This window comes from Heteronotia binoei, chromosome 3 (genome assembly GCF_032191835.1).
Source record: "Heteronotia binoei isolate CCM8104 ecotype False Entrance Well chromosome 3, APGP_CSIRO_Hbin_v1, whole genome shotgun sequence".
NCBI lineage: Eukaryota > Metazoa > Chordata > Lepidosauria > Squamata > Gekkonidae > Heteronotia > Heteronotia binoei.
Genome location: NC_083225.1, coordinates 24,752,513 through 24,768,853, shown reverse-complemented (window position 1 = coordinate 24,768,853; position 16,341 = coordinate 24,752,513). Strand labels below are relative to the sequence as shown.

The window sequence follows — 16,341 nt, the reverse complement described above, 5'->3', positions numbered from 1 at the left end:
GGTTTTTTTTGAGGAAGGTTAATCCCCTCTGTATTTCTTTTCTTTAAATTTCAGATTTTTCTGCAAGCCTCGGGATTTTTTCCTGTTTTGTAAGAAAGTTTTATCTTGTGTGTTCATGGCCCCAGTCTCCAGATTTAAATATCCACAGATTAGGCCATGATGAGAATTAAATATATTAATAATCCCTTCTTCTCCCACTGCAATGTAGAGACCAGTGGAGATTTCAGCCATTTTTTAAGTCTCAGGAGTGCACTCTTTAGCGATAACTGAAAAGTATCCTTATAGCTTTAAAAAGTCTCTCAAAAAATTTCAGGTCATTTATGGGAAGTTTTCTTAATGTTTGCAGCCTCCAAGAGGAAAATGGGTTAAAAAGTGATTGAGAGGACTGTTCTCTTTCTACTGTATGATTTCTTCATTAAAATCAGCTCTTTGGAATCTGAAGATTCTAGGGTGTAAAGACAAAGTTATGGGAATGTGATCATTCTTTTTTGGTATGATGTATTAGGCAACAAGAAAATGAAATGTAATCATATCATCTGCCTAACTGTTTCTATATTAACGATAGTGAGACTGAGAAATATGAATATTGAATGCCAGTTTTTTCCAGATGGTCTAAAATTTATTTTTTTTCTGTTGTCCAAATGTATCGGAGACCTTTTTTGCATCCTATCAACCGTTTATACCGAGGGTTGTAGCAAACCTGGAAATGATGAGGTATTTGTTATTGGAATGTGCCAGACAAAATGTTGAAGGTTTACTTCAAGTACTTATTAACCCTGTTGAGAGTGGGGTGAAAAGAATAACCAAATACAGTGTTGGGGAATTTTCCCTTTATATTTTATTTTATTTTATGTCATAGACACTTTTTTTTCCCTGACCACCGTTTCCCAAAACAAAACTCTTTCCCAGCATCTAATACATGAGACAGTCACACTGTTTCATAAACAACTGATAATATTTTATTTTTCTCCATATCCAAGCTACTTATAGAAAAGCAAAACAACTTCCAGTTATAGATAACAAAACTTACACACTATGCTTTATTTGTTAGAGACGCTTATAATTTTCTGTACCTTCTAAATTCTAAGACTGTTAAGCATTTTAGAGGCTACATCTCATACTCTCAGAAAATTTTTCTAAGTGCTGTCAGCACATACCTGTTAGAGACCTCTAGGAGGAAATTGACTGGCACCTCAGCTCTGACATGGCAGCAAAATGTGAGAAAAAACTTGAGGTTTATATAGCCATGAGAACCCTTCTTTTCTCACATACTTATCTCAGATAAATATCTTGCCTATTACTCTTCTTTTGACATCTTTCTCTGCACCTGCTAGTGCATATGGACTCCCTTGTTGGCTGATGTCCATTTCCCGTAGATGTCAGGCTGGACTCAGATAATATCTGATGAGAAATCTCACTATCTTAAAGTTTATCATCTTCAGTTAAGCAAAACATCTTTTTTGCTAATATGTTTTGCTCCTCTTCCACCTGAGATCTCCTTAGATAAGAACCATGTTGGATCAGGCCAGTGACCCATCCAGTCCAACACTCTGTGTCACACAGTGGCCAAAAAACCCCGAGTGCCATCAGGAGGTCCATCAGTGGGTAAACTCTTCTGACCTAAAATACTCTTCAAGCAGCTAAATTCTACAAAGCTTATAGGCAATAAGTGATTTTAAGTGCTTCAAACAGAGTATGAATGACTTGCAAATTTCAAGTGTTGTTTTCATAAAGGGGCCAACTCAGAGTTTTTCTGCAACATTCGGAAGCATATTTTACGTGAAATCCCTATCTTGGGAACTAGCAGTGATATATGACTTTATTTTGTGCTTTTGTTTGAGGCTTTATTTTAATAGCTTTGTAGGGAGCATTGGATACTTTTGTTTCTGCTATGTATGGAGAAATGGGATCTGAAGGCCATGAAACCTATTGTATGTGTCTATTGTATGTGTCTTTATTGTGAAGTAACGTTTATATTTCTTTTTATACCAGATGTAAAAAAATGTTAAATAAGAAGAAATTAAAAAGAAAGCAAAAGAATAAATTGAAAATGAAAACAAGAAGCAAGGTAAATCATGTTTTATCTTACCCTTCTATAGATATAATATTGGATCATTTCAACTGGAGTTCAAATGTAGCGTTTTGAAGCAGAGCGTTAATAGAGAGGGGGAAATGCTAGCTGCTTAATAGCCATAGCTTGAAAAATGGAATATGTTCAAGACAACTGATTTTTGTGTGTGCATATTTTAAAGTCCATTCCATTCCCCCCTGGAAGTATAGTCCTCATGTTGCATGTGCTCAAGTCTTATTTTGTCACATCAAAAGGTATTATTTTGCTCTGTCTGTGTGCAAACTGCATCACATTTAAACAGTATACAGAACTGAATGCATAGAACATCAATTCACAAAATCAAGCATCATTAAAATATCTCAACAGTCTCTCTCTTTTAATTTTGCCCTTAAAATAAGTTCAAACAGGCATTCATTAATCTTGTCTAACTGTTAACTGAAACAAAAATTCTTTACATTTTTTATCTTTTCACTGTGAAATTTGGCCTGTGTTTGAACTTTGAAAATAGATGGCATCTGGCTGGATTTGAATTTTGCTGGTGTCCAATGCAAAACCTAATCTCAGCTGTTAAACACTAAATACCATTGCATGGTAGATATAAATTCAGCTGTCATCTTTGTATGTGTTGTGCTGAGAGTATCCACTTTGGTGGTCAACTATCAAATTGATAAACGGTAGTAATTAGTTCATGCACACCCCTTTTAAAAATATGGGTTGAATTCTATGTAAAAGATCCATGCACAGTGGGGAGGGATATGATTGCTACTTTTCCCCTCCCTTGACGATAGTTCTGCAGCTGTCACATTCATGCTGTTTCTGGGGAGCCCCCTTCCAGCTCAAAAGCAGAATTTTAGGAAGTATTTCATGCTGCAGTGGAGTGGGAGAAAGTGGGGAGTCAAGCTTCTGCATGACGTTTAGACAAGACTGAACTCTGTGTTTTCTGTTAAGGGGAGAGTTGCATTCTTCCCTCTTCTCACTATATGGCTCTTGAAGCCCCCACCACCCGTTGGCCAGCTTGGAGACGGCATTTCTCTCTTTAAATCACTTCTCCAAGCCAAGCCAGCTGGTGGCTTAGAGAATGCATTTAAAGTTGCTTTCTTTCCACCTCTCCCTCCCTCCTCCATCCCCCATCTATTTGCCTGCCTTCTTGCCTTGTGGCTCTCAAACATCCGATGTAAGAGCCACACAGAATAAACATTAAGCAGGTTTGGCCACCCCTGCTATAGACCTTTGATTTGCCCTTCCTTGCTGTTCCCTGAGGTCTCCTGTCCCCTGGGAGCAACATTTCAGGGAGAACAGTGGACTTCTTTTTGAGAGAGGAGGCAGGAAGGTTCCATTCCACTGAGGGGAGCACCTTCTGATATCATAGGGTTGCCAGGTCTGTGTTGGAAAATACCTGGAGACTTTTGGGGTAGAGCTGGGAGAGGGCAGGGTTTAGGGAGGGACCTTAGCATGGTACAAAGCCCTAGAGTCCACCCTTCAAAGTAGCCATTTGCTCCCGGGGAGCTGATCTCTGCCAGCAGGAGATCAGTTGTAAAAGTGGGAGATCTCCAGACCCCACCTGGAGGCTGGTAACCCTATGACATTAGAAGATTTTGTTTGGCTTCATTCTGTGTGATTAATTAAAAGTTGAGTGCTGCTGAACTGATAAAAATATAATATTTCAAGCTCTGAATTACTCCTCTGTGAGGAATCGGTCATTGGAGAATGGGGAAGAAAAGACATGGAAATACTGTTCCATTGATGAAAATCCTCCCCTCCTGTATTCTCTGAATTCTCAGGGCAGTGACCAGGCTAGTTTTCCTTTGGTGCTCATTCCTTTAATTGACTTTCACCTCATGCCATCATTCTGCAATCCTGGAACACATTCCATTCTCATCAGACTGTTTTAGACCCTTCCCTTCTTTTGTCTAATTGACAAAGCCATATTTTTCTGCATACTGGGAAACCTTTTACTTTGTCTGTGGATGGCCTTAGAGTTTGCTTCTTTTGGGATAGCCATCAAGGTGAACCACTTTAAAGTTAGATGTAGAGATTAGTGACTTTTTGAAGGTCTTCTAAAAATCTGAACCGTATCTTGTGTGTCTTCAGTGCAGGGTTTTTTTTAAAAAAGTCTTTCTCCTCAACAGACAGGGATAGTTCTTTCTAAAGTTTAATTGATAACTTTCAGAGATACTGAATGAATGGAAGGAGTTGCTTTCCCCCCTGTCATCGGCAATACTACAATTACTGTATGTGAAGATATTTAAATCTGTTGCTCACTGCTTGTTCATCAATAGGAGCTTCAGATCAGTTCCAGATGTAGGAAGTCACAGCTGAGGCAGAGGCAGTCATTTCACTTACTGGGTATTTGAAACAAAGAGGTTCTCTCTATTTGCTTTGCATAGGTGAGCAGCCAGAAATAAGCATATGGAAATGATCCAGCAAACATGTTACAGTCTGTCTGCCTTCTGTGTTTGATTTGGGTATCTGCACATTCATCATAGGTGTATAGAAATTGTGTTTACATGGCATTTACGCTCTTATATGGAATAAGTCTGTCTTTTGAAATATTAACATATTGATCTGGACCACTTATGTATCCTAAGTCTTGGTGTAGGAAAGCTTTCGCCTAAGCCTTTCTGCCTTTGATATGTCAGATGTGGCAAACTTGGGAAGTTTGATCTTTCGGAGTTGATGAGCAGTAGGAGAGATCCATAAATGGTTTTGCTGGTGCATTTAGGAGCCAGTGGGTCATTGTATTTGTAGGCTTGCAGTGCTTTTGGAAAGTGTACAGACTCAGGCTTTACAGACCTGCTTTAAAAAAGAGTTCATAATTGTGAGGCAGCAAGTAATAACTTTTCATACTCTCTTAAAGATGGTGATGGAACATGAGATGATCTGGCTTCTAAGGCCCAAGCAGTTTAGATTAAAATTGGTACCTTCAGTTGTTCCAGGAAGGCAAGAAATGATTTGGTGCTGATGCAGTTTTTGGTTTGTGACTGACCTTCACCAGAAAGCTTTTTTAAAAAAAGCTGAACTTTCAAACATTGACAAGCTCACAGACAGAATATTAGCATATACTAGATTGAAGGTTACAGTGCTGTGATGATGGTTGTTGTGTCCAGATCAGGGTGTGTGTGTGTATGGAGGGAGGGGGGTTGTGGTGTTCAGATAGACTTGATAGGAAGCATTCTTGTCCTCATAGCAGCCTATGTTGCTATGTTCAGTAAGTAGCCTAAATGTACTCCAGAGTTGCAAACATGGTTCTGTAATAGGGTACAAAGGAGATCTGAATCCCATTCTCTTGTAAATCTTTTCCCAGTTAGAATTTATTTTGTCATGACAATTTAAAAGTCATTGAAATATGTCTGAAAGGTCTTGCATATCATAATCCTGTTCCATGTATAGCATCAATAATAATAATAATAATAATAAAAACAGATTTATACCCTGCCATTCTCTCTGAATCAGAGTCTCAGAACAGCTTACAATCTCCTTTATCTTCTTCCCCCACAACAGACACCCTCTGAGCAATGTTCCCTCTAAGCTGCAGAGTCTTGTGAGCAAAAATTCTACTTTGTGGGCTGCTGGCATTGCAGTTGTGAGCTACTGGCATTAGTATTGAGCCTTCTGCATAAATTACTGTGCTCTGGGGTCATTCTTCCTGAGCTAAAGAAAAAATGTGTGAGCTGAAGGCTAAAAATCTATGAGCTAGCTCACACTAACTCAGCTTAGAGGGAACACTGCCTGTGAGGTAGGTGGGGCTGAGAGAGCTCTCACAGAAGCTGCCCTTGCAAGAGCTATGGCTGACCCAAGACCATTCCCAGCAGGTGCAAGTGGAGGAGTGGGGAATCAGTCCCGGTTCTCCCAGATAAGAGTCCGCACACTTAACCACTACACCAAACTGGCTCTCCACATTGATTTTGAGAGGTGTTCCCTCCTTTTTGTTAAAGACTCTGGCCAGCAGAATCTGAATTTCTTGCATGATGCAGCACTATACCCATTCTTTCCCAGATGGCTCTCCCTCTCCCCCACCTGAACTTGTTGGTCATAGAAATATGAAGTTTCTAAACATAACTTTCTCAGTTCTGATACAGCTTCAGTACTGCTTTCTTGTATCAGGGAGAGAGAGTATGCAGTAATGATATATCATCTTTTCCTCTTGATTCTGTCCCCTGTGTTTGGACAGAAAGAAAGCTATCAGATCCTCGACACACTTTATGGCTTAATTATCCTTGCCATGACTGTTCAGGTGTTACATAATAATACTTAACATTTGTATAATGCTTTAGAATGTTCAGAGTGCTTTTACATATTGCTTACAAATTGCTCTACAAGGGTAATAATGATTGCCTGCATTATAAATAAGATGGGGATGCTTAGGGAGTGGTTTTCCTGATGCTGCAAGTTCATGAAGAAATCTCACCAGGGGATTTTTCTGATTGGTAGCTCCCTCCCAGAGCCAGTTGGGTGTAGTGGTTAAGTGCACGGACTCTTATCTGGGAGAACCGGGTTTGATTCTCCACTGCTCCACATGCACCTGCTGATGTGACCTTGAATCAGTCACAGGTTCTCACAGAGCTATTCCTCTCAAGAGCAGTTTCTGTTAGAGCTCTCTCAGCTTCACCTACCTCACAAGGGTGTCCGTTGTAGGGAGGGGAAGGGAAAGGAGATTGTAAGCTGCTCTGAGCCTGCTTTGGGTAGTGAAGGGCAGGGTATAAATCAGGCCTAATCTCCTCCCTCCCTCCCTCCCTTCAACCACCTTGGTATATAAGTAGTGTACGCATCACTCAATATACAATGTTAAGAGCATTCATTCCTAGACATAGCCAGGGAATTGCAGCTTGGCCTTGCCAGAGACCATTTGGAATGCATATCTGCCCCTTATATTTGACATACTTAAACACTGATGTAACACTTAGCAAGTACACTTAAAGCATGGTTTCTATAAAAATGCACCTTTACACTTGCACATTCTGTGACAGCAGTGGCAGGGAGGGGTTCATAGGTGAACTTTAGTAGCAGGTGGGCATCCTTGTCGCCGTTAATTAAAAGCTGCTGTAGCTGTTTGACACCAGTCGTTTTGGTGCCGTGGCCCTGGAGAAATTGGCTGTGAATTCCGCTTAATGAAGGTGCCCATGCTGTGTTACGGCTTGGCATCCTCACATCTGGTAATTCAGAAGTGATTCCTGCGGGGGAGTTAACGAAAAAAAGTACTCTCTCCGCTGTGGATTGTATCAGGCTCCCACCAATGCTAGAAGTATTACAAAGGGATTAGATAAATCCCCACTTTTATGTTCTTTGTGTACACTGAAGATTGTGATTGCGTTCGGTTTTAAACATGGCCCTGAATTTGGTCCGATTTCTTGCTGGGTTTTTTTTACGTTAAAAGGGGAAGTGTGTATTCCTTAAGCAGTGCATGTTATGTGTCTTCCTAATATTAAAAGAGAGCAGGAACGCTTTGCTGAAGTAGCAGGAGAGCCAGTTTGGTGTAGTGGTTAAGTGTGTGGACTCTTATTTGGGAGAACCGGGTTTGATTCCCCACTCTTCCACGTACAGCTGCTGGAATGGCCTTGGGTCAGCCACAGCTATCGCAGGAGTTGTCCTTGAAAGGGCAGCTGCTGTGAGAGCCCTCTCAGCCCCACCCACCTCACAGGGTGTCTGATGTGGGGGAAGATCTAGGAGATTGTAAGCCGTTCTGAGTCTCTGATTCAGAGAAAAGGGTGGGGAATAAATCTGCAGTCGTCGTCATTGTCTGAACTATTGGCTGAAACAGAATCTTATTTTTTTATTAGAGTGACAACCTGGATAGCATGGTCACCATACCTGATATCAAACTACACAGTAACCCCTCAGCATTCAACGTCTACTGCAATGTGCGGCACTGTGTTCTAGAGTGGCAAAAAAGGGAAACCTCTTTAGCGTTGGCTTCCAAAAATACTGTGCAGAGTGGCGATTCAGATAGTGATGAAGAGGAGGAGACAAAAGAGCCTCCTATCAAGCTCCCAAAGGTAAGAATACCAGGGCAGTCTTCCAAGCTGCCGTGGTGTTGGAATAACTAAATGTTCTGCAGCACAGAAGCCAAAGCATCCTTGTTTAATAGTGCATCTTTCTCTAGATCATTGAAGTTGGACTGTGTGAAGTTTTTGAACTTATCAAGGAGACAAGGTTTTCTCATCCTTCTCTCTGTCTGAGAAGCCTGCAAGCTCTTCTTAATGTGCTTCAGGGCCAGCAACCGGAAGGTCTTCAGTCAGAACCTCCTGAAGTTCTTGGTAATGCTTTTCTGTAATTTCTTTTCACCTCTCACCCCCACATTTTTCAAATATTGGCATGGATCCCAGCTAACTTTTCTTCACCCAAAGGGTAATTAACACATGGAATTCACTGCCACAGGAGGTGGTGGTGGCTACAAGCGTAGCCAGCTTCAAGAGAGGATTGGATAAACATATGGAACAGAGTTCCATCAGTGGCTATTAGCCGCAGCGTATTGTTGGAACTCTCTGTCTGGGGCAAGTGATGCTCTGTATTCTTGGTGCTTGGGAGGGGCAACAGTGGGTGGGCTTCTGGTGTCCTGGCCCCACTGATGGACCTCCTGATGGCACTTGGTTTTGTGACCATTGTGTGACACAGAGTGTTGGACTGGATGGACCATTAGCCTGATCCAACATGGCTTCTCTTATATTCTTATGATAAAAAAGGGAGGGTGAGTCTCCCTTTGACCTCACAAAAGGGTTATGTTGGGGATCCTGGGACCTACATGGACAAAAGCCATGAATGCTGCAGTAAGAGCAGGAGTTGGCTGAGATTGAGTGGAATGCTGATTATGGGATGCATATACTGCATTTGCCAGAAAACATAGTCCTCTGACTAGAAAGGTCTTAAGGATCAGTTTGCTGTAACAATGGTATTGCATTTACTGTGTTCCAAAATTCTCTGCACTGATAAGAGTACAAGAGGTACTGATTTTTGACATCGGTAACAATACCAAAGGTCAAGAAAAAATGTGGTTTTCAGTTGCTGGTTTATAAGGCACTGCAGCTGCTGCATTGAGGAACTGACCCAGTTGGCCATACATAACTATATATGTATTTTTTAAGAAATAGCTCCCACTCATACAAATTGTAGAGGTGGTCAGAGAGGAACAAAATGGAAATAATCTGACAAACATGTAGATGAGTTATTGCCTTGATGCTCTGAAAGGAAGACATTTAAGTCAACTGAAGACATTTAAGTCAACTGCTATACCACATCCTTCTTATGAAGGTTGCCCCACACTGCTTCTGTGTTTATAATAATGGAAGTGCATGGTTTTCTGTCAGTATGTTTATGTGTAACGAGATAACGGATGCGCTCTCGTGACATAACAAATCTGGAATTGTATCTCTTACTACAGCTGTTAACTGTACAGCTGCTTCCCACAGTCTAAATAGTAAGGTGTTTATATGAGTATGACGTGCAGGGGGCATTTCTTAGTGTGTTGCTGTGAATCATCTTGTATGTGGCTGAGTCATTGAATAGTCCTTTGATTTGGGGTTGAGGAGTTGAAGAACAGTTTCTGTTGAAATGTAGGGCTTTTTTTAACATTTCATTTGGATGCCTACTTCTTTGAAATTTCAGTCAGTAATTGAGGGTTGTTAATCTTGTGAAAAACTCTTGGTAGTTTCTGCAGGGCAACATTATCTGTATTATTGTTTTCCCCTGTCATTGCTTTCATTTCTCTAACAAAGGTCTGGTCTTGGAATATATCAGTATGCATTTCTTCGTGCTAGTCATTGTTGTTACTCTTCAGCAACCCCTACTCTTTGCAAGTAACTTTTTGTTTTGTCTTCAGAGTCTCTGTTCCAGCTTCTTCTAGAAATAACTGTTCGGAGTACTGGAATGAATGACAGCACGGGCCAGACTCTGACAGCCCTTTCGTGCGCTTGCCTCTTCAGTCTGGTAGCTGCATGGGGAGAAACGGGAAGGACGCTTCAAGCAATCTCTGCTATTCTCACTAACAACGGAAGCCATGCTTGTCAAACTATCCAGGTGTTGTGATAAAATGACTCCTTGCTTGCCATATTGTTTTACCAAAGAAAGTGGCAGCACAGTATATAACAGAAGAAAAGCAACCAGCAACTGTGTACAAACCACATAATAAAAAATGTAAATCATATAAAGTCTCTCTTAGTTGTCTGTTTGTTTGAAATAATGCCAAATACTCAGTTTACAAAAATATCACTAAGGAAAAGGATCCACAAGGCTCATAAATTAAATGTCCAGAAACTGCTTACTCCTTCACTCGTCTTGTTCAGTTCTCTGTGATATCCAGATTCCTTGAAAATCCAGGCTCAAAGGTTAATTGTCCCTTATGTGCCCATTGACTTTTGGATCACGTTTCGCATGAGAATGCTTCCTCATAGAGCCAATCTGCTATACTTTTCCTTTTGACATCAACTAAGACCACTTGATCACATCTCCATTAGACATTATTCCCATTGGTATTATTTCAAACAAACAGAGACAACAAAGAGAGACTTTATATGATTTACATCTTTTATTGTGTGGTTTCTACACAGTTGCTGGTTGCTTTTCTTCTGCCATATTGTTTTGGCAGAATGTTTATAGCCCTAGCAATCAGAATTTCGTGTTCATTTGTTGCTTGTTGTTTTCCAAATCAGAGATGGGCGATATTTTAGAGGTTATGGGTTGATTTTGAACTATCATTAGACAGAAGTCGTCATATGGTATAGTTGAGTTCGGTGTAATTGGCTTATATATAGGTTTGTTATTTTCACGAACTTGACAGACACCTAAAAAATTGACAGGTCACATGTCTCATCCTATTCTGAGACTTATTCCAAATGAAATATCTGAGTCAGCTCTTGAGAAATGTTGCAAAATCTGGTTTGAAATCCTGAGCTGAAACACCCTGGCCTCAATCCAAAGAACTGCACAACCAATTCTGCGGCCCAAGGGAACTTTGAACTTGTGTTCTTCGTGCAACTGTCTCTTCTGCAGCATGAAAAAACTTCTTTTGAAATGGAGGGAAGTTTTGATAACCAGTTTATGGCAAAGGACGTGCTGTTCAGAGAGAAAAAACTGAAGTCATCAATTCTTAATCCTTGGGCATTCCTAAGGAAGCTCTTTGCAAGCTGTAATGGATTTGTGTATTGCTGTTCGTTCTTCCTTGGTTGGAGTCCCTGTTTTAGGCTTCTGTCTGAAAGCAGAATCTGAAGAACCAGTAAGAGCTGCTTCAGAGAGCATGAGAAGAACTAGTAGATTTGTGGGTGCTTTTTGTACTTATTGCAATCAATAAATTGTACAAGGGAAGTGCGTGAAACCATAGGCGTGTCTGGAGCTTGCACCTCCCCCCTGCCCGCAGTTCCTGTTCCGACACTGCAAAAGCGACAGCACTCTGTCATCTGCTTGTTTGTACTGTTATGATTTGTCTAGAAAATGTTCAGACTGTAAAGAAATCTCACTAGCATCACATGCCTGTACATACATAACAGGACATGTGAATGCTTGGACAATTGGAAGCTGCCTTATACTGAATCAGACCATTGGTGCATCACAGTCATTATTGTCTGCTCAGAGTGGCAGTGACTTTAGAGGTTCTCAGGTGGAGGTCTTTCACATCATCTACTGCCCGGTCCGTTTTACTGGCAATGTTGGCGACTGAACAATGGGACCTTCATGCCAAGCAGATATTCTGCCTCTGAGCCATAGCACCTCCCCTTGTGTTTTGATTGTGGGAGCCAGGGGTGGAATTCTAGCAGGAGCTTCTTTGCGTATTAGGCCACACACCCCCTGATGTAGCCAGTCCGCCCAAGAGCTTACAAAAAAGAACTTTGTAAGTGTTTGGAGGATTGGCTACATCAGGGGGTGTGGCCTAATTTGCAAAGGAGCTCCTGCTAGACTTCCACCCCTGGTGGGAGCTAAGTTAGATCTGTTTAGGATTTGAATGAAAATAACTTTGTGAGAGGGAAAAATGAATGTTAGTACATCCCACAGTGCCTTTAGCCTTAATTTTTTATAAGGACGGAAGCTTGTAGTGCACAAATGCAGCACACAGCCTTGAGCAAGTTGTCGCTTGTAACTTCCCTTTCTTACACTAAACAAAATAAATTTACATTAATGCATGTATTATGTTAACTTTGACTAAAATGCACATTAAATCTGTAGTCTACTATGAACTTTGTCGTAATTGTTCTTGGCTTTTTGTTTCTTAGCGTCGGTTGTTGAAAATTTCTAAGTGACAGTTGCATATTATGTTTCCTTCCTTTAGGTGCCAACTATCTTAAATTCACTCCAGAGGAGCGTGCAGGCAGTTTTGGTGGGCAAAATACAAATTCAGGATTGGTTTAGCAATGGAATTAAGAAAGCAGCCCTAATGCACAAGTGGTCATTTAAGGAGATTTCTGTGGATGAAGATGACCAATGTCTCCTTCAGAGTGATGGTTACTTCCTGTATTTATTATGCAAAGACGGTCTTTACAAAATCGGTTCTGGATACAGTGGAACAGTCAGGGTAATGTAACATTTGTGTTTGGACTGAAGTAGATTTAAAACCGTTTATAAGAAAGTAACAGTATAATAATAAAACCCATATTGTGCATTTTTCTTTTTGTATCATTAGAAGAGTTGTCAAACTAACTGTTCTGCTGCATTACAGGGTCATATATACAACTCTACATCTCGCATCAAAAACAGAAAAGAGAAAAAGTCTTGGTTGGGTTATGCTCAGGTAGGAGAAACTTTCGAAGCAATTCCAAGGGATTAATTTCACAATACAAAGTGTAGCTTACTAACTGATGAGCAGTGCAGCTGCATCTGCTTATGCTGCTCAGAGTTTGAGAAGGGATAGGGAATGGATCATATTTTGTTTTGAGGTGGCAATGAAGGCTGTTTGTGTATGGCTAGTCTGAACATAAAATGCTTGAGAAGGTGCTTGTCTTGAGTGGTCTTGATGTGACATTGTTTACTTTTATCGCTCTCTTATAAATCCACACTTGCAGTTGTGGTGGCATAGTGAAAGAAAGGCATGCCCGCGTGTCTAGATGTCTCCAAACAGCTGCCATTAAAAAAAAAAAAATCAAAATGATATTTCCATGGAAGTTTTTGTGTAATTCCTCCCTCTTGAGCACAGCAAAAGTCCAGTACCACTTTAAAGACTAACAAAATTTGTGGCAGGGCATGAACTTTTGATGGGTCACCATTCACTTGACTCATGAAAGCTCACACCATGCCACAAATTTTGTTAGTCTTTGGCACTACTTGGATTCTTGCTCTTTTTTTACTGCTACAGACAGACTAAGAGGGCTACCCAGCTTGATCTGTCTCTTGAGCAGTTTCGTCTGCGGCTGTATCACATATGCCAAAGATGAGCAGCCATTGATCTTGGAAAAACAGAGCAGGATCAGATTTGTAGGCCAAGCACTTCAGTCACAATGCTTAATATTACTCTTGGCTGTTCTTTTGTACGTTCAGCATCAGAGTCTGGTAGCTATTATGTGTGTGTATAGGAGGAATACTGCACTATTGAAGGTCGCTGGTGTGTCTTACCTTCTGGGAATAAGCCCTTTTAAAGGCATCTGGGAGCTTTTATAGTTACATTTAAATATTCTTTAATATATTCTTAATATTTTAGAATGTGTAGTTGCCCTTATAACTGCACATAGGGTTGGATCCTATTTTGCATGGACAGAAGGGATTGTTTTCACTAATTTCCTCTTCTCATGGCCGGCCTCTGATGTTCCTTTCATTCCCTGGAGGTCCTGTACCTTCCATGAGTAGAATTTAAGGGGGCATCTTGGGACTGCAGAGGGAGAGGGAGGGGGGAAAGTTCCACTCCAATAATGAAAACCCTCCTGCCAGCAGTTCGGGCAGATGTAAGCTATAGCACAGGGGTGGCCAAACTTGCTTAATGTAAGAGCCACATAGAATAAACATCAGGCGTTTCAGAGCTGCAAGACATGTGTCAGATGTTTGAGAGAAGGAAGAAAGGAGGAAGGAAGGAAAATAGGGAAGGGAGAGGGTGGAAAGAAAGCAATTTTAAATGCATTCTCCAAGCTGCTGGCTGACTTGGCTTGAAGAAGTGATTTAAAGAGATAAATATATTCTTCAACTTGGCTGACAGATTAGTGGGGGCTTCAAGAGCCACACAATATGTGTGAAAGAGCCACATGTGGCTTCCGAGCTGCAGTTTGGCCACCCCTGCTATAGCATGAAGTGTTTGCTGTATTGTAAATTCAGGGCTGTTACAAGCTGGCTAGTCAGTTGGTTAAAAAGAGGCATTTGGGGTAAAAGCACATGGGCTCTGAGATTGGTTAAAGATTTTAAGACCATTTCAGAATAGATGCAATAGAAAAGGCTGAATGAAAACATTTGGCTGTTGTGTTCCTGTGAACATAGTTCTGAAACTTGTGTGTCTATATTTGATCTGATGTATTTTTGCAGGGTTACTTGTTATATAGAGATGTGAACAATCACAGCATGACGGCCATAAGAATAAATCCTGAATCCTTGGAGCAAGACGGCACAGTAACTTTGCCAGGTATGGGAAAGTAGACTTTTTTTGACAGGGCTCCTTAATGTGAAGAAAGACAAAGGATCTGATAAATGTAATTTTCACTAGACTTTTAGAAATGACTGAACCACAGAACATTTCTGATTCCCAATTGACTTCTTAGAACAGGGGTCTCTGACCTTTTTGAGCCTTTACACACCTTTGGAAGTATGACACAATGTGGTGGGTGTAGCCACAAAAGGCCACCACAGCTTACCTTCAGTCACTCAGTAAAGATATTTGTGCTGTGGTGGCAGCTGTTTAAAGATCTGCACAGCCAATCAAATCTCCAGTGGCCAACCACATGCCTTGCTGGGCAAATGCCCCACCTGGCTACACCCACTTTCTAAAAACATTCGGCAGGCACCAGGAAATGTATCAGCAGGCTCTACGGCATCATATCGGGCAACCCTATATTAGAAGATATCCGTTAAAGTGAACTTTGGAGTTTAAGGCACTAAACAGAAAATTTAACACATCATTAGGTGATGTATTCTGCTGACTTCAACCAGAAAGAGAGAGGGTGAGAAAGGTATGATAGAACCAATGTTCCCTCTAAGCTGCAGAGTCTTGTGAGTAAAAATTCTACTTTGTGAGCTACTGGTATTAAAATTGTGAGCTAAAAAAGGTAAAGGTAGTCCCCTGTGCAAGCACCAGTCGTTTTTGACTCTGGTGTGACGTTGCTTTCACAACATTTTCATGGCAGACTTTTTATGGGGTAGTTTGCCATTGCCTTCCCCAGTCATCTACACTTTCCCCCCAGCAAGCTGGGTATGCATTTTACTGACCTCAGAAGGATGGAAGGCTGAGTCGACCTGGAGCCGGCTACCTGAACCAGCTTCCGCTGGGATCAAACTCAGGTCGTGAACAGAGGGCTCCGACTGCAGTACTGCAGCTTTACCACTCTGCGCCCCAGGGCTCTTAAAAAATTGTGAGCAACGGCATAAATTATTGTGCTCTGGGGTCATCCTTTCTGAGCTATGACAAAAATGTGTGAGCTGGAGGCTAAAAATCTGTGAGCTAGGTCACACTAACTCAGCTTAGAGGGAACACTGGATAGAACCCATCTATTGACTTTCTACAATAATTCAGTTTCTCGGTTGCTTTAACTGAAGCGCGTGTATGGAATCCCAGAGGTGACACTTGGCTTCTGCTACTGCAGACGGTTGTGTTACAGAAAAGGTTCTGCCACATCTGCAGTCAGTGTGTGGAATGCCAACACCTAGAAAAAATTAAGAAACCAACAGTGGGATATCAGTTTCCATGAATGAGGCCTGTGCTATCAGTGTTGTGGAATGCTGTTTTGGAAGATCAAAGATATTGTGTCCCACTCCCAATCCAGTTAAAGGTGATACAGAGTAGCTTCAGCATGTTGTTGACTGTGGAGCACAGCTCTAACTAGTCCCCCTCCCCCCCGATTAGGCATGCTCGATCACATAGATAGGTGTGGCCAGGGGTCACCTTGTAGAAAAATAGGTGGTGGAGCTCATCCAGGGATTGCTGTGCAGCTGCACTTACTATTCAATGGACAAGGTGGGGAGGAGGAGGGAGAACCCTCAGAAAGGTTCAGGAGCTGTGCTCCTGTGAGCTCCTGCTGAATCCGAGGCCTGGGCGTGGCCTTGTAGTTGAGTAATTTTGCATAGAGAAAGAGAATGGCTTCCAGTGCCTGCGCAGAAACCTTGACTGTTGCAGACAGTCATTTTGTAGTGCACTGTCACAGAAGGTCTTAGAGCAGGGA

The 16,341-nt window shown here is 41.4% G+C and overlaps 1 protein-coding gene across 1 annotated transcript in view; it reads left to right on the top strand.

Annotated features, from left to right (window-relative positions):
- MYCBP2 (MYC binding protein 2) overlaps positions 1-16,341 on the top strand; it is a 218,300-nt gene that overhangs the window by 19,329 nt on the left and 182,630 nt on the right. Inside the window, exons 2-8 of the mRNA XM_060233596.1 lie at positions 1,993-2,068; positions 7,849-8,064; positions 8,172-8,325; positions 9,885-10,081; positions 12,324-12,566; positions 12,711-12,782; positions 14,495-14,591. Coding sequence (XP_060089579.1) covers positions 1,993-2,068; positions 7,849-8,064; positions 8,172-8,325; positions 9,885-10,081; positions 12,324-12,566; positions 12,711-12,782; positions 14,495-14,591 — 1,055 coding nt within the window. The remainder of the gene's footprint in view (positions 1-1,992; positions 2,069-7,848; positions 8,065-8,171; positions 8,326-9,884; positions 10,082-12,323; positions 12,567-12,710; positions 12,783-14,494; positions 14,592-16,341) is intronic.